Source organism: Panicum virgatum, chromosome 3N, assembly GCF_016808335.1.
Source record: "Panicum virgatum strain AP13 chromosome 3N, P.virgatum_v5, whole genome shotgun sequence".
Lineage (NCBI taxonomy): Eukaryota > Viridiplantae > Streptophyta > Magnoliopsida > Poales > Poaceae > Panicum > Panicum virgatum.
The window spans coordinates 44,057,935-44,076,827 of NC_053147.1; the positions used below are offsets into that span (position 1 = coordinate 44,057,935).

At 45.1% G+C, this 18,893-nt stretch overlaps 2 protein-coding genes across 2 annotated transcripts; both read left to right on the plus strand.

Annotated features, from left to right (window-relative positions):
* The first annotated feature begins 6,792 nt into the window (after window positions 1-6,792).
* LOC120667817 (COPII coat assembly protein sec16-like) lies at window positions 6,793-10,311 on the plus strand. Its single transcript, XM_039947812.1, has 4 exons — window positions 6,793-6,823; window positions 6,966-7,526; window positions 8,131-8,189; window positions 10,013-10,311. The coding sequence occupies exons 1-4, from the start codon at window positions 6,793-6,795 to the stop codon at window positions 10,061-10,063; spliced, it is 702 nt and encodes a 233-aa protein (XP_039803746.1). The 3' UTR covers window positions 10,064-10,311.
* A 1,098-nt stretch (window positions 10,312-11,409) lies between these two features.
* LOC120665970 lies at window positions 11,410-12,245 on the plus strand. Its single transcript, XM_039945713.1, has one exon. The coding sequence runs from the start codon at window positions 11,455-11,457 to the stop codon at window positions 12,001-12,003; it is 549 nt and encodes a 182-aa protein (XP_039801647.1). The 5' UTR covers window positions 11,410-11,454; the 3' UTR covers window positions 12,004-12,245.
* The last annotated feature ends 6,648 nt before the right edge of the window (window positions 12,246-18,893 follow it).

Sequence of the window (18,893 nt, forward strand, 5' to 3'; positions counted from 1 at the left end):
GATTCTGCAAGCTTGATGCATCCTTCGATCGATCATGAGAATCGGTCTACTCTATCGAGTAGTTCTGAGTAAACGATCTTGGGACGTTTAGATATGCGACGTATTTTCCCATGGTTTGAAAATTTTGGAAATTTTCGGAATTTTGGATGGTGTTGGGCTTGGCTGACTCGTCAATACGAGTTGGAGTCGACATGTTCCCTAGGTTTTTCGAATTGATCTTGGGTGGAACTTGATTCCCGCCGAGTAATGTAGCATCGTCTATTTCGACAGATTGGTTGTCGAGTTTTGCTTCTAGAGCTTTGGGCGTGATCATACAACCAGAGAAGCCTCCCGATCCATCAGCCGTACAAGCCTAGGAACCAAAAACGAGAGTTGTGCCTTCAGGCACAGTGTTGGCGTCGCTTGATTCGGCCATCGAATTCGCCGGTGAACTCGCCGACTCCCCTACCTGGCGCGCCAGCTGTGGGTGTTTAGTCGCCAAGCCTGCTCCGAGATACCCTTAGCAGTAGGATTATAGGCAAGGGATCGACTAGCTCTAGAACTCGATGGTGCAAGGAACACAAGGATTTAGACAGTGTGTGGTTACTTGTATTGCCTAGATGTTGATGTGTTTTGAGGGGGTCCCTGCCCGCCCTTATATACTCTAGGGGGACAGGGTTACATGGAAAGTTCTAGCCGAGTACAGTTGGAAACCTACTACAACCTGGTCGGGTAGTTTCCTTGTACCACAGCTAGTTCTACGCCTATTCGGGTAGTTACAAAAGAGGTAAGGTACATCCATGCGCTATTCCTTACTCTAGAACATTCTATGTCTATGAGTAGTCCTGCTGCCCTGGGTCTGACACATTTTAAGTTCATGTCTATAATATAAGTGCATGCATCTTGCCAAAAATAGAAGGCGCAGTCACAAACTCACAATAGCACCATTTTGAATCACATAGTTGTATGAACAGAGGACCCGTGTAGTGCCGCTGCCGGCCGCCGCGAGGGCCATGGTGAAGGAAAAGGGAGTGACATCGTCGCATCTATTTGAGGTGAGTCAGATGATGAACACATCTCCATATTCGAGATATTCACACTGACATATATGTCTTGTGCATGCATGTAAAACTGAACGATGGAGCGATGCATGTGTACAAAGTGGGAAAAATCCAACTCACAATGCAATTCTCAGAGGACAATGACGATGAGGACCATGTCAAGGTTCTGCGCACCAAAGAGGTATTTGTCATATCCATTGCAATCCATCCCTCATCATTTCCATTGCCTATGCAATTCTCTTCAAAACCATCAGATCCATGCTAAGGCTGAGGAGCTTCGGCTTGCTATCAAACGCAAGATGAAGGAGATCCACAGCACTGGCAGCAAGGCCAGGACGCCAGCCAAGAGGGAGGGGCACAGTGCAGGCGGCGAGGCCTCAAGGCCCAAAATTCCCCAAAACAAGCTTGTCATCGAAATCCTCGACTAAGTTGGCAGACGGGGCAAATAACTAGACAGAGCTGCCTTGAGGACATCTTTTGATTGTAATATGAATCGTCTTTTGTTTGGTGATGTAAGGAACAAGTATATGGATGAAACTGGCTGATATTGCGGTCATGTTATATAATCACTGGCTGGAGAACTATTGTTTGCTGATCCTGAAAAAATCAATTGCTTACTACATATCTGAGTTGTATCTGAATGTATGGTGATTACCTGATAAAATCAATTGGTAACTATACAATGTCTATTGGTTATGACTAATATGTTTAGGCGACAACAATTACCATATATGCCAATGTGAAACAATAACATAAGCATGACTCATACTTGTTAATCACACAATTGGTTAACTAGTCCGCTACACAATAGATGAACTTCTCACAAAATAATCAGCTTCACCTCCACCATGGGAATTGACCACTGCTGGTGCGACGACTCCATCTACAACGTAGGTATCATCATCCTCGTCGTCGTCTTCTACTATGTTAGCAATACTTGGTTCAGACGTTGGTGCCTGACGAGCCTCTTCAATTACTTTTGCATCAACTGTTGCATTTTCAACATCATTCCTACTCCAATTCGTCAAATCGAGAATTTGATTTGAAATATTCATATGCTCCACTCTTGTGACAACCATGTCCACTTCTCCGGTATCATCAACAGTATTTGGTGTGTTCTCCCTTTTAGGCATGGCAAATAGGTTCTTAGGTTTCATTTTGAGGACACTAGACCAATTACTTTTCCTTGCAGATTTCACATAACAAACTTTCTCTGCTTTATTCGCTATGATGTATGGCTCATCTACATAGCGGAACTTGGTGGTGTCAATATCAATAATCCCATACTCATCTCTACTGTACCCTCTTCTTTTGCTCTTACTCTTACTAGTTGCTGGAGGAACATCAAATCAGTCACACTGAAACAGTATGACTTCCTTTTCATTTGGAAAAAACGAGGACGATGATTTTCTTAATGACACCGTACCATTCCATGCCATCGCCCTGGACGACAACACCAGTATTCTGTGTGGTTAGATGCTTCTCCATGTTTCTTGCCTGGAAGTCGAGCCTTCTTAGTGTCCTTAGTTTTACCTGCTATCTCGAGCAAAGTACCTAGCAAGACCTCACATATATTCTTCTCAATATGCATCACATCAAGATTATGGCGTATAAGCAATGAAGACCAGTACAGAAGATTAAAAAAATACTCTTCTTCCTCCAGTTGTGCCATCTATTATCTTCCTCAGGCTGCTTCCTCTTCTTGCAAGTAGTCCTTCCAAAAGTTAATTGCTCAAAACTCTCGTACTGCTGCAAGACTTGTTCACCACTCAGCGGCACTGGAGCCTCCCTGTGTTCAACCTTGTTATTGAAGCTGACCTTGTTCCTTCGCCACCTGTGGTCTGATGGCAAAAAACAGTGATGCCCCATGTAGCAATGCTTCGATCCAAATTTTAACCACAAGTAATCAATATCCTTATGGCAATAAGGGCAAGCAAACTTCCCTTTTGTGCTCCATCCAGATAGCATCGTGTAAGCAGGAAAATCGTTTACTGTCCAGAGTAGAACTGCACGCAGTGTAAAATTCTTCTTCACCATTGCATCCCATATTTCTACTCCTTTCTCCCAGAGCTCTTTGAGCTCATTGATCAAAGGCTGCAAATACACATCGATGTTATTTCCTGGAGATTTAGGCCCAGAAATCAGCATTGACATCATCCAATACGATTGTTTCAAGCACAACCAAGGAGGCAGATTATAAGGAATTAGGATAACCAGCCATGTTGTATAAGTCACGTTCAACATCCCAAATGGATTGAAGCCATCTGATGCAAGTCCCAGCCTTACATTACGTGGGTCAAATGCAAATTGCTGATACGTGTCATCTATGTGCTTCCAAGCCAAAGAATTGGCTGGGTGCCGCACTTTACCATCTTTAACCAATTCTTCTGCGTGCCAACGCATATATGACGACGTCGTGTCATTTATATATAATCTTTGCAGCCGGGGAATAAGTGGAAAATACCTAAAAAAATTTATGAGGAACCTTCTTCTTTTTAACTCCACCATCTTCCACATCATCAGTCCCCTCAGAGTTTGTATGTTCCCACCTACTCTCCTCAAATAATGGATAGTTGTCCAACTTCTCGTACTCCCCATGAAATATCACGCAGTCATTGAAACAGGCATGAATCTTTTCGTAGCTGAGGCCAAGGTCTCGAACTACCTTTCAAATTTTATCCATAGTATTTGGGACACAGTATCCTTCAGGGAGCACATGGCAGATCAAGTGAAGTATTTGCACCATTGCACTGTTGCTTATACCGAACATGCACTTAATCTGAAATAGCCTGACAATGAATGATACTTGGCTAGCCTCCTTGCATCCGGGGTACAATTCCTTCATGCATTCTTCCATTAATTTGAAAATTTTCCTTGCCGCAAAATTTGGATCATCTTCATTTATTTCTCCATGGCAAGTACCACTAATCAGTGAGTTAAGCAGATTCCTGATAGAACCTTCATCACTACCTTCACTGATATTGCAAGCATCGTCATCCATAGGTTCAGCAGCACGAACAGTAGTTTTGCTTTTTATGAAATCATTATCCAACCCTCTACGAAACGCATGTTCTTCAACCTCTTCTCTGGACATGTATGATATACCTCGACACGTGCCACGGTTGGCACTCCTTAGCCTAAACAAATTACTCCGCTAGCGCACAGAGACCGATGTAGCTTTCACCTTGGAGTATTCCAGGGTATCGAATCCACGGGGAACGATAAAACGCGACTAGACCTACAACTAGTTGAGCAGGACCCACCAGGGGAAGAGAGGTAAGTGGGCAGACGGTCTAACGTCGGTTAGCCAACTCATTACCCAGAAGACTTGCAACTAAACTATCTTGATCTGCTTCGGCGGCCTAAGCGAAGGGCTCAGACAGGGGTGGGAAGGGGCCCAACATACTTTTGGCAATCCTACTGCTATGAAAACACCTGAACGTGGTGGACTACAAAGGACGGACAGGGCTGACACCACCTGCCGCCTACCACTGCGGTACCGTGGGGTGGAACACAACCCTATGTAACTAACCAAGTCTAGGCACCACGCCTAACACTATCGAGTTACGTACTCCTGCCTACCGGCAAGACAGAAAGCACTCTCAAATAAGTAGAACTTGCTACTTATGCAGACTAGAGATCCTGCAGATCAAAGATAGAAAGTAAACAAGTAACTGAAGTAAAGAGGAAGACTAGCGAGATACCGACGAGAGACGAGGAACTTCACTCCGAAGATGCTTCATTCCTCTGAGGTGGCTTACAAAAGTGGAGTAAGGCCGAGAGAACTTGGCACCGCTCCTTTACTTTGGCTTTCGCCAAGACTCTCACCTCACACTCTCCCTATACTACTAAGTGGGACTACATCTTGCTTGAGCTCTTCTCTTCTCCAAATGGTGTGTGTAGAATGAGGGGTGGAGGCTCCCTTTTATGGTGCTTCCAAGGTGGTTATCCTGAGGTCGCCTACACTTTACGCAAGGAGGTCGGCGTCGTAACTTCCACGCGAAGGGTGGACACGTGGCGTGACAAAGTCAGGCCGGCCGGCCTAGGAGTCACGCCATCTGTCCACCGCCTTCGATTCGACGCTCCTGATGCTCCCTAGAGGTCAGTGCAAAAGGCCGTTCGTCAAACCGACGTAGTTTGGGCCGGGCGTCCTGGCTCTAGAGGGATTTCGGCCCTTTGTTGCACCGATGCGCTCCTCAACGGTTGGAGATCAGTCCTGGAAGGGTGGTTATCTTGTGCTCTGATCATAGCACAGAATTCCTCTGTTTTGCCTAAGGGTTCAAGCCTTCCAATTCCATCTCGTGCATTTTGGGAAACTACCCATTGGAATGGCTTGATTTCTCCCTCTGGATGATCCTGGTAAAATCGCAGGCCAAGATTCCATAGAAAGTATGCCGGTCGGCCGGATTCGAGCCTTCCGGTCCAAACAGTGTCCGTTTTGGGTCAACTTTGGATATGTTGTTACTGAGATCAAATATGCACCAAAACTTGTGGAACTCATTAGATATAATGGTTATGCCATGGTTGTGGCCTATGTTTCATGAAATCAGGCATAGCATTGGCGGCGAAAATCATCGATATCGACCGCCAACAGCCACAAGGACATGCTGCTGTCTCTCCTAGATATGTTCGTTCAAAGGTATGTTCAATAAATTTCTCAAACCCAACATGCCAAACAGGATCTGTGTTAAGCAAAAGCATCCAACTATAATCTTCGTGTTACATATTGCAAAATCCAGACAAGCAAGTAACCTTTGCAAAAGTGTGCTAGCAGTAAGTATTAATTAAAGGAATAAAATATGTGAATATACATGAATAAGTACAAAAGATCGCATTTCATGATGGATATATACCTTAAATTGAGGGATCAAGATGAGATCGATTCTTCAAGCAGGGAGCACTGGAGATTTGTCGGCATGTCGATCAATTTCCTTGCCGGCCTAAGGCGCGCTAGCGTTGACTTCGGGGATCGTACAGGGCCTCGATTCTTCAAGCAGCGAGCACTAGAGATTCGTCATCACGTCAGGGATCGTAGAATACCAGGGGTCTTGCCGCCGTACGTGTTGCGTAGTCTCATCACGGTTTTGTATGGGCCTCAGGGTTTTCTGTGGGCCAATTCTTTTTGGTCGTTGCTATAGCCTAGCCTTGTTGCAACGATTCCTTATTTTGTTGCTATATCTAATCCATGTTGCAACGACCCTTAGGTTCGTTGCCATATCTCTTAGCCTCGCTGCAACGACCATTAAATCGTTGCAATACAATTACCACATTGCAACGCCTCTGGTTTGCATCGCAATATCCAAGTTTCCATTCCCAACAACCTGGTATGCGTCGCAATAGCTATGCTTCCATTTGCAACGACTAAGTTTTGTGTTGCCATAACAATGATCTATTGCAACAGTAGAGAATAGTAATAGCAATGCTTCATTTTGGTTGTGACATCATCAAAAATAGCGCAACGGCAGGCAATTTTGGTTGCGTTAGGGTGACTTGTTGCAACTAAAATCTTAGTGTTGTGATTAAAATTTTGTTGGTTGCGATAAGTAGGAGATAGCACAACGGATATTTTTTATCGTTACAACAAGGTGGGGTATTCGCAACGAAAAAATATGCGTTGCAATAAAAACCGATCGCATTAGCCAGTTTTTCAGGTAGTATTAAGAGTGTGAAACCATAATTTATAACTCACTCTACTATCTCATACAACTCAAAACTAATTTAATGGTTTCCACCTCCATAATCACTTTATACGATGAAATATGCTTTTTCATATTTTGTTTCAGGTTCTATAAATCACATTAGGCTTATGCTAAAAAATTTACCTTTTTAGATGTGTTTTGATAATTTATTTGAATTATATAAATTTTTAAAATAAAATTGAAAATTATTTGTTGGAGTAGGTGAGGGAGTGACCCGCCTTGTGAGCCCGAAATCCCGGCCCTTTCCCCGGGACGGGCTCCCCTCGTGGAATTGTGGCCCGGGCCAAATTTCCGGCCATTTGGAAGCCCACGCCGCGGGGCGGACGCTCCCCGTTCCCATCGATTTCCCCGGGGCAGGCGCTCCCCACCCTAGGCGTCCGGGTGCCGCTCCCTCGTGCGGCTCGCGAGCGCCTCCGCCTCCTCCGCTGGCGGCCGTCGCTCCGCCCCTGCGCCTCCCTGTCCAAGCCGCACCGCTGCTCAGCCCTACCGCCGCTCGCATCCACCCCTGCGCCTCCCCGTCCAAGCCGCACCGCCGCGTCCTCAGTCTCCTCCGCCTCCTCCTCCCCATCGAGTCCTCGAGTTGAAGGCGCCGTCGTCGCTCCGCCCCTCCGTCTCCCTGTCCGCGGCTTCCCTGGGCGCGGCTTACATGTCCGCTTCGCGATGGCCGCGACGGGAGGGAAACGGAGCAGCGCCGCCTCCGGCGTCCGCCCTCCGGCTTCCGCCGCCACCGCTCCGCCCTGCGCAGACCAGGTTCCGGTCGATCTGCAGCCGGTTATTCTTGGCCTAGGTAAGCCTCCAATTTTTCTTGCATACATGAGCTGACCATGACATCGCCGGGAGGGCACCGCGCCTCGCTCGCTGAACCCGAGGGTCGTCGCCGCTCTCCGGCCGGCCGCTGCTCGGATCCGCTAGGTGGCGTGACCACGGCAGGTCCCTTCAGCACCTACCCAATCACCCTCCCCTCCCCAGCAGGTCCCTTCAGCAGAAAGGAAAATGAAAGATACTTGCTGAAACAGGACATGCATTTTTTTAGATGCTTGCTGAAACAGGATGTGCATGGAACTGCAACTATTTCTTTTTGTAGATATTCTCTGATTTCTTCAGGCCATTGCATGCTCTGATCAGGCCGTCACCTGCATGTTGTGTAGGTTTTTCTGCTATATGGATATATGACATGTGACAACATTGTTAGAGCATGTATGGGATAATGGGAACATGTGCATGCTTCTCTGCGCATACATGAGCATGAGGATTGGGTTCGGTTGGCGTCTCGATTTGACTGTGGGGATTGGGTGTTTGCGCTGTGGGTGCAGATTAAGCTATTATGTCTCGATTTAACAGGAAATTCATGCTTGCGAGAAATCTGACACAAACCTTTTATGTCCGTGCAGGATTTCCTCAGGAACAATCACCTTCAAACAAATGGTTCAGCTCAAAGTCATCAAAGAAGGTAATAACTCGTGTTATCTTCAGACTTTTTCTATGATACTAGTACAATTATCGTAGTGTGGGAACATGTTCATATTTTCAGCAGTTCCTTTCGAGCTAACAAAAGGAAAAGGCAGCAAGTTGAGTCATTTTTTAGTTATCAACTTATCATCTGTACCAATGGGAAAAGCTTATGATCTCTGGTTCTCTTCTGTGGCCACTTACCTATTTATTTTAATTATATCTTGTATGCAATATGGTACATATAAATTGGCTAAAGAGAAGCCCACGGTCTAGCGAATTTTATGTAAGACAGCAAATAATTGTATTTCTATTGTGAAATATGAAGACGTGTATCTGTTTGCTGAAATGTTTGCCCTGTATAAATAATTGCTTAATGTGGTGTCTGAAACCTCAGCTGCTCTTTTTTACCATTTTCCTTCATTAAGCTACTTGAATACCCTAGAGCAGACATACACTAGCAAGGCATTAGATCAGATGAATTTAATCACCTCTACTATATTTTTCTGGAAGTTGCTGAAAACACAGTGCAGTGACTTATCTGTACTATAGCTGAATGTATTGAATCAGTGACCCTTTAAATGGATGGTTACAGTATTATAGCTGAATGTATTGCAGCATTTTAGATATTATTTCAAGGTTTTGGCTGCTAGGTCAGTAATATATGTGATCAGATTGGAGAGCATAAAGGGATCTTGCCCCCTGAAATTTGCATTTTGTTAGTATCGTTGAATCACTGATCTACCGTAGTGTTAACAGTAAGAATTGTTCAAGTTTCAAATAGTATTGCATTACATTGTTTTAAGGCATATATGCATATGTTTCTCAAATATGCATATATATATGCATTATGCTCTCTATATTATAAGCCTTGTGATTCATGATCTGGTTTTCATGCTCGTGTAGTACTATGAATCACTTCTACAAGAATTTCATGCTTGTGATCAAAGCTAATCTGAATGTTGTTAGTTCTTGCTAGAATGAGGAGCAGCACGATCAATGACTATATTTTTGTTCCTTCCCGATAACTGATCCTAATATTTCTGGCAAAAACTTGGCATGGACAGCTCAATTTGGTATAGACCCATTTGATTTAGCTTTCACTTGTTCTTTGTTTTATCATTTGGATGTTTTCTTGGCCACTGTCGCAGGTGTTGAAAACAATGATCATACGAATTTTAGTATGTTAGTATGCATAAATCTGAATTCCAGAAATGTTGCTTTCTACTTGCCAACACTAGTTTAATATTGTTTATTAAATATGTATTAGAATAAATGTGTTCCAGTAATGTCGTGTCCTAGTAATTTACTAGAGCTGTTATTTAATCAGACATGGTTCACACATATATCTTACTGTATTTGTATTTTGCTATGTGGGATTAGCTGTACTGTTTCTTTCAAGTTATGCACTTGTTTCCTGTGCTACTATTATGCCGTTCCTGTACTGCCTTTTGCTTGTTATAGTTTCAGATCTTTAGGATATCTGTCTTGCGATCCTTGAGAATGTTCCGTGATTGGTTTATGTTCATGATTACTATGCATGGAACACTGGTATGCTGCTGTCCTAGTGAGAGATCTTATAGTGGTGCTACTGATTTTACCACCTTGCTTTGCGCTCAACAAATGTATATAATCTGTTGCTGTCGACTTTGAGCCAAGGTATCAACTTCAACTATATGAATAAGTGACTTGCTTCATGTTCATAGCTCCTTTTTATGTGCTATCTGTTTCAGCTTTCTGCTTTATGTTCATGGCTCCTTTGCACTGTCACTTGACATTTACTATGTCCATGTTACATGCTGATAATTGCTGCTGTGTTGACAGCTAAAGAAGAGAGGAAGGCTGAAGCATGCAAGTGATTTCCTAAAGTATTGATGGACAACGTAGTTTTGTGTGAGCTGTGATAGTTGAATGTAGTAGATTCAGGAATCCGACAACACTTGTCTTGAATTTTATTTTACTGTAGTTATGTACCATTTGAGTATTATGAAGTGACCATTATATGATGGTGAAGCTGATTGATGGCCACCAGTCAACTTAGTATGGTGATGTAGGATTTAATTAATGTTGATTTTGTATGTTCGATTTAGTTTCGTGGTGTAGAATTTTATAGATTTTTTCAATTTTTTCTAGAATTTTAAAGCATTCTTCTGATTTTTTAGCAACTTTTTATTTTCTAGTATTTTATTCGAGGGGGCAGCGCTGCCTTTCCCAAACGGAGGTGGGGAAATGGACTACGGGGCTGGGGAGTCCCGTCGGGGACGGGGGTGCGCAGGGAAACCCCGCAGGGAGGGATTTCCCTGGGCTGATCTCCCCGTTGCTGCCAAACAAAGCCTAAATGGTATTTTAAGGGATGGGTCACCACTCACCTGCCCCTAAAATACATTTTAGGGGCGCATCGGTTGCTATAGTTATTCCGTTCATTTGTAGCAATGGTTCAAATTTTGAGCTGCCGATAAAAGCCCGGGATGTTGCTACAAGTTGTTTTTATAGTAGTTTCTCCTAAATTTATTTTCCAAAAAATATTACACAGTGTTCAAAAAAATATTCAACAAACTATGATGAAAAAAAAACATTGGTCATACCTTGGTCTAGGACTTCCGGAAAACAACTATAATAACACCATGCGAGAAAAATTATTTGCATCTATTTTCACATAAAAGATAACATATAGACAAAAAAAAAACTAGCTGCTACCGGCGCTATTTGCGTGGGTCATTTTGCTAGTTTGATATTAAATATAACAATATGGCAAGTTTGCAGCAAAGAAAAGTCTGTATTTGTGGACGCATAATCATGAGAAGTTACGAAACTGATCAGAATTGTCAGTGATTCTTGATTCATCACAAATGGAATTTAGCAAAAAGCACCGGTGGCATCTCCACCTATATGTTTTTAAATAAAAAATGTCTGTAATTCTTCTCTACTGTCATAAAGTCTAATACATAAATTTACAAATGTGCTTGTAGCAACTTGCTAAGAAAGTATTAAATTATAGTTTTAAACGAGGTCAGCTATTTCAAGCAACTCCACAAATTTATGTGTTCTAAATGTTACCACATCCGAGAAGCGTGGAGAACCTAGATAACTAAGCGAAAAGCAATGGACATTATCAGCTCCAAAGCAAGAGGCCAACCGCCGTTTGCGAAGGCCAAAGTGGCCTGCTATAAGAACCCATCCCACCTCGTCTATTTCACCACCCTCTCCTTGACTCCCAGCGCTGCTCCACAAATAGATATCCGACAAATTATCTAGCAGAATAAACCATGGGGCCAGCCTGCGCACGGCTCGTCCTCTTCGCGGCCGTGGCATTGCTGTTCACCGGCCTCCTCCCGCGGGCGTTGGGGAAGGCAGGTGGTGGTGGTGCCGTCAACCCGCAGGTCGCCGGCATCTGCTCTAAAACCCCGTTCCCGGAAGTGTGCAAGTCCACAGCCGGGCGGCATGCGACCAAATATCCGGTCATCGACAACCTGGCCGTGCTCAACATGCAGGTAGACGCGTTCTCCAAGCGCACCGCGCAGGCCCGAAAGCACGTCGCCAAGTCGGCCCGCACTATCCCACCGGCGCAGGCGCAGGCCCTTACATTTTGCGACACCATGTACATGAACACCCAGGACACCATCGGGGCAGCACAGCGGGCAATCACGTTCAAGGACACGGGCACCGCGAAGATCATGCTGCAGCTCGCCGTCCAGGATTTCGACTCGTGCGACCGGCCGTTCACTCAGGCCGGCGTCCCCAACCCCATGGGGAAGTTCGATAAGGAGCTAAACCAGATGGCCAACAACTGTATGACGCTTGCAAACATGATCTGAGCCATGCGGAGGCAGTTAGGCATGCTGGTGCCCCCAGCGTGAGATTGCATGCACCCGCATGCAAAGACAAGCAAGGGCGTGAAGGACTTCAGATTTTCGGTTTATTTTATTATAATCAATTTGATTAATTCATTGAGCGATCTATTAACTAACTCTATGTATTTGTCCGTTACCATGTTCCGACCCGCAATCTTCAGTAGGTCATGAAATGAGGAAGAGAGGGCCCCTTTCCATTTGTTTGGCATCGATCATTTAATTTTTTTCTTTTGTTCTTTATTAATTTCCAAGTGCCATGCATGAATTCCTATAACTAATCTTTAATTCTCTTTGTGAACCGTCCCTAAATATTCCTTCACTCCACGAAAGTGAATTGGGAGTACACTCCAGCGAGTGATGCCAAAGAGCACTTCTAGTTAACGTTGGGATTCTACTGTCCTCGCCTCCTTATCCTCTCGAACAGTGTTATGAGGCGAAAAGAGGGTGACTTCGAGGCGGAGGCCGTTGTCGGTGGGTATTACGCCAGTCTTCTTAATTCCTCTCCGATGGCCGGCCGGCCGTCGGCGAGGGGAATGTACCGCAGAATCACCATGCGGCTGTAGATTGGTTAGATAGTTACATATCTAGGCCTAGATGTTGCATGTCACCGTGCAGATCTAGGTTTTGACGGCGGTCTCAATCCGTTGATTCCTTTTGCGGTTGGTTGGCCGAGATGGTTTTGAGCTGTTGTGACTAGTTTTCCTCTTGCTGATGGCCGGCGACAACGCTTCGGCAAGGTGGATTTTGCTTCTCCAAAAGATTTCCAGTGAATTATCTCGCTTCAAATCATCTGTGAGATTGGGTTGGGTCCTTTTGTTTCCTTGCAAATGGATCTCATTTTTGGGGTTGGACTCTACGGCAGAGCAAGTGGTGGTTGTTCTTCATGTTCTTCTGGGTTGCTTCGAATGTTCTCGGGTTGAGGCGGAAGACGGCGGATGGAGGGTCAAATCGATGAGGTCGATGGCTGATGTCCTCTTCTCACGAATCTCTAGCAGTTAACTGGTTGGTGTCGATCTCTCGAATTGCTTCGGTTTGATAGGAGGCTTCAAGATCTTGGGCGACGCATGGAGGCCATGGAGGCACTCGCGCTTCTCTATCTTGAGGTGGATGATGACTAGCAGGGACTTGGTTGTAATGTGTGTTTTTGTCAAGGTTGTTTTTGCAAAAACTAAGATGTACTAAGTCTCCACTGAATTAATATAATCTACATCTTGGTTAGAAAAAAAGGCACTTCTAGTTTTGCGCACCGAGAGTAATCTTTTTTCCACCTTAGCTACAAGTATTCACCTTCAGTCGCCGGTTGGACTAGAGAGAATATATATAGAGAGAGAATTCACCCACATTTTGTATAGAAAATGCACCCACTCTCTCAGTTGCAACTGTGACCATTTTTGTTGCACTGAATTTTATCCAATTTCAACTAGTTCGTGTCCAATTGCAACCGGATCGGTCTGAGTTGCAACTGGTTCGTGCCCAGTTGCAATAAGTTCCATCAAGTTGTAATTGATCTGTTGACCCTGTTGCACTATTGGTTGCAACTGCAAGGTGGGTGCATTTGTACAGAAAATGCACCATGTTGCATTTTACCTATATATATGCATCACTCCGACCATTTTAGATTTGCTGGAGTTCCAAGATATCACACCCACATCAAAGAACATCTCCAAGCCATCCAAGAGCTTAGTGATCAAATCTTTAGTGCTTATCACACCTTTGAGAGTGTTTGTGCTAGCTTAGTTCTTGAGTGAGAGAGCAAGGTGTTGCTGCCTTGTGCGTGGTTCTAGAGTGATCTTGATGCGCCGGGCATCTTTGGAGTCTTGGTGACTCGCCGGCAACGTCAACGACCCTCCGGCTTGGTGTGGAGCGGCGTCGACATCTTTGTGCGGAGGACGTGGAGACCCCCCATCCTTCGTGGAGAGCTCCTTAGTGAAACCCGGGGCCAAGGTGACCGTGGTGACTTGCAATCCTTGGTGGCAACACAAGAAGAGTCCCGAAAGAGATTTGGTGGCCTATCTCATCCCAATTTAAGCTTTCGCATTTCACACTTGCATCTTGTTTGCCTTTGCTTTCTTAGAGTAGCATCAAGCTAGGATTACCTATATGTTGCAAAACTTGTTTTGGGATGAGGATTTCACACTAGTTAAACTATAGTTGCACATCAAAATAACGTGATCTAGTTTATGTTTGTGCAAATTAGTTGGAGTTTGAGGTTTTGGTTTTTGAGTCTGCCTAATTCACCCCCTTCCCCTCTTAGGCTACGAGCACCCGATCACTTTTAGATGTTTGTCTTTCATCTCCATGGCTTGAGGGGGCACCCTAGCTGGCCTGCCGAGCCTAGGGCAATCTAGCGTGTGCTTGCCCTGACGGGGTCCCTCCCGGGTAAGTGTTCATTGGACTTTCGTCGGGCTATCCGGTGAAACCGATTCGACCGACCTACCAAACCGGTTTGACCGGATCTCGTGGAGGTGCTGCAAGGAACTCTCGATGAGGTGCACGTGACAAAATATAGCCTGCATGCGTCTGTCGTATAATACCTCACCATGAGTTATGCTCAACTTCAATTCTCCCCTAGTAAACAAAATGTTTGCTAGCCTCTAGTAGCCTAGCAATTTACGCATGATTTTCTTGTAAACATGATTTGCAATCGCAACACCATCATCACAAGTAGGATTCCAGTAGAGTTCAGGGGAAAGAAAGTTAAAATATTTAGACTGTGAACATTTTTATTTCATCTCCCACTGTGATATCATTCGTCCTACAAGAAGTGCCACCTTCTGAACCAGCACATAATGTGCTCATAATAAGTTCAATATAGGGCAATACACTTTTAAATACTCCTTTAGAGCCTTGACGTGTGAAATTAATAAATTTAAATTATACAAATACTGCTTCAATAAATCTCATGATGGATAATCATCTCGCGAGCCCTCAAGCAAAAAATGAGTCTAAACAACAGTATAGTCAGACAAATGTGATCTCTCTCTTAATTCAGAGAAGTTAGGGAGGCATGGTTGGTTAAGGGTTTTACCAGTTCCCCATCTGCTCACACTGCTGGAAAACTCTACATTCATCCGCGGCTGATAGTACCGGTTTAGTTTCGGCCGGTACTAACGTGCCCATTTAGTATCGGGCCAAACCTACAGTGCCCCTGAGAGTCATTTAGTACCGGCTGGAGGCACCAGCCGGCACTAAAGTGCGCCATCAATACCCGCCCACAATGGCTAAGGACCATTTAGTACCAGCTGGAGCCACCAGCTGGTACTAATGCGCCGACTATATCAGGGGCCTTCTTCTTCCCCGAGCCGAGCCAGCCATTTCACCAGAGCTTGCTCGAGCTCGGTTCTTCTTTCATATTAGAGTGATGCCACCATTTTTTCAAAATTTTGTGTGATTTGCACTCATCTAAGTGCGCAAAAGGTTTGCAACTTCATCCTCTCTTCATTTATTGTATTCAAGCTTCGTTTTATGCTCTATAGTTAGAGAAATTTGTGATTTTTAGAAATAGCGAGAATGAGCATGATTTCTTTGATTTATGCAATGATTTGAGATATATAGAACGGTCAGAGCAGGTCAAGGGCGTTTTGGACCTCAAATGGCTCACTTAAATAGATCCTGGACCTAGAAATGCATTTTCAAAGTTCATGGAGCTCAACAGAACAGGAGAACTAGTTTAAGGACCCACAGTGCATTTTACTCAAAAATCTTTATTTCGGAACAAGTATATGTCGTTAATCTTGACCCAACAGTGATGACACTACCTTTCAAAGCCTACATCATATATGCGACACGATGCGCTATAAGGACATCGCCAATCGGCTGGTCACAGCACCAACACTTACGGTTAATGCGAACGCAGCATTTGGCGCAGGTAGCGTGGCCGTTGTTGCACTGAAAGCATATCAACGAGCACGCCGCCTGTGCCAAGTGCTGTGTTCGTATCAACCGTAAATGTTGGTGCTGCGACTAGCCGATTGGTGGCGTCCTTGTACCACACCGTGTCCCGCCGAAAGACAGTGTCATCACCGCATGATCGTGGTTAACGACATATACCTTTTTTGAAATAAAGTTTTTTTCTTCTAGATGGTTTTTGGATATTGTGCCTGAAACAAAGTGTGTGAACCATGATTGCATTCCATCCTTAAGGCATCAGCCTGGAACGAAGAGTGTTCGCCTGAAACTGAAGAGTGTAGGGCGCGCGATGCCTAATGTTCTAGTGAGTTAAAAACTATACGGGGATTGCAAAAAAGTTTTGTCCTGCTGCTGATTTACTCCCAAGCTTGAGGGCCGGGGCTCCTAGCCATGGCAGACAGGGCCTTTGGCTGATGAGCTGGCCGGCGGCAACCCGGGATTGGGATGCCGGAAAAGAAGTAAAAATGGAGAGGAGAGAGAGGGCCGGTTTCGGAGCTGATCCATTGTGGCTGTTCTACACCGCCGAGGAAGTTGCGAGGACTGACCAAATAATCTACCTGTTTTCCTCTGGAAACATCTGCTACTGATTTGCGAGCAAATGAAGTCCCTAAGCAGGCTTCCAGGTTATGATTTGAGGTTTCATATATCTTAACCTTATCTCAGTCAAAATGGCTGGAGCAATTAGAGGAACTGGTAGGGTTGATTGTTAATTCATTGAGGGCATTAGACAGCGCGGTTCCACATGTATGCCCTGAACCACACGGAGGCACCCTCAGGCTGTCCAGAAGGTTGCACTTGTCCTAGAGAAAGCTCCAAGATACTCCAGCAAGATTTGATTGCCCTTGTACCAAAGTTAGTGCATGGTTCAGAACACTCGCTTGCAGTTTGTGCACTGTTAGATCATCTTCAAAAGTCGGACCCAGAGCTTTCATTGAGATTACCAGTAAGTTTGCCTCCTAAGACTTGCTATAAACTAACATTGGTGCGAGTGGGTGTTTGTAAGAGATTCCGGCCCTTTTCTTCTTCTTTAACATAATGATACCCAAGTCTCTTGTGTCTTCACTTAAAAAAAAAGACATGCCATAATGCTACTACCTCCTTATCAAAATGTGATGGTTAGTGGTTTTATATTGCTTGACTGCGGATTTTGTCTTTCTTAAAGAAGACATACAATTGAACCACGTCAGCCCCCTTTTTTCAAATTTACTAACACATGTTTTAGACAGCTTGATATGTGAAGCCAAGTTTCTTTTTATGTGAAACCACTACTAGAAAACACGCCAAAGGTCCACCTCAAAAGTACTGGTATGAAGATGAACCGGAATCTATGGATTAACCTTAGGTACCTAAGGCTCTCCATAGGTACCGTGTGGTAACTTTTACATTAGTACCGGGTGGTACCACCAACCAGTGCCTATGGATGAGCCTTAAGTACTGATTGGTAACACCAACTGTTACCTTAAGAGCCTTAGACGGTTGGTGTTACCAACCGGTACCTTAGGCTCATTCATGGATTACTTACAACCGGTAACTAAGGCTCTCCATAGGTACCGAGTGGTAACTTTTACATTATTACCGGGTGGTACCACCAACCGGTACCTATGGATGAGCCTTAGATATTGATTGGTAACACCAACTGGTACCTTAAGAGCCTTAGACCGGTTGGTGTTACCAACCGGTACTTTAGGATCATTCATGGGTTACTTCAAAATAAAAATATTTATATTCCCATTAGAAGTGATGTGTAGATGAGATGGTAAGAAAGGTACATGTGAGGCAAGAGATCCCGAGTTCGAATCTTGGGCAATCATTTTTGCTAAAAATATAGCCTTACGCACCTGTTCTTTAACCCGGTGATGATGAGCATGACCTTTAGTCTCGGCTAGCAGGTACCGGTTAAGCCCCTTAGTAGGCATTTTCGAGTAGTGAACCAGACAGTTCACAAAATCAGAGAGAAAAGGCTTTTACCCGATGCTGATGAGTGTGACCTTTAGTCTCGGCAACAAGATACCGGTTAAGCCCCTTAGTAACCGCCTATAGGCTGTTTTCGAGTAGTGAACCAGACAGTTCATAAAATCAGAGAGAAAAGGTTCCGGTGCAATTATCCTGCTCATACTTCAAAAAAAAAATCCTGCTCGACAGCATCAATCTGGTTATGCATTTTTACTAAGCTGCCGAATACCACGTCCCAACTTGAAGCAAGTCCGTGCCGAGCACACGATGACACAGAGGTATTCAGCGAGCACATGGCGAGCGAGAGGGACTCACACTCACCTGACCTGCGAATCTGGGATTCGACGCAGTAGCAGGAGGCCGGCGACGGGGAGAGTGCCGTGGCGACGTCGAATCCGGTGCTGATGCTCGTTGCAGTTGGAGAAGGAGGCGTTAGCAAGCGTGGCGAAGAGCCGGGAGCCTGGCGGCGTGAGGGCCGGCGGGGACGTCGGAGCCGCAGCGGGAACGCCGGAGCTGGGCTTGCGGGACGTCGGCGGTGAAGCCGGAGCTAGGTGGAGGCGAGAACAGGCTGGCCGTGGGTCGTCCAGTAGGGGCGATAGGGCCGACGGGAGGCGCGTCGGGGACGGCGGAGCGGGATGGAGACGAGGGTGGCGCGGCGGGCAGAGGCGAGGGAGGCCGGGCGTGGGTGGCCCATCAGGACCAGAGGGCCGGCAGGGACAGCGGAGCGGGGCGGAGGCATGGGATGTGCGGCAGGGTCGGGACACGGAGCGTGGCGAAGTCGTGAGGGCGTGGGGTGAGGTGGGCGAAGTCGTGGGGGCGTGCGCAGTGGGAGGGCGGAACCATCGATCGGTAGATTTTTTTTAACTTCGTATTTGTTAGTTGTGGAGATTATTATGTAATAGTAGAAAAATTCAGCATATTTTTTTTCAACTTCGTGCTTTTTATTTGTAGAGATTATTATGTAATAGTAGAAAAATTCGATAGTTTTTTTC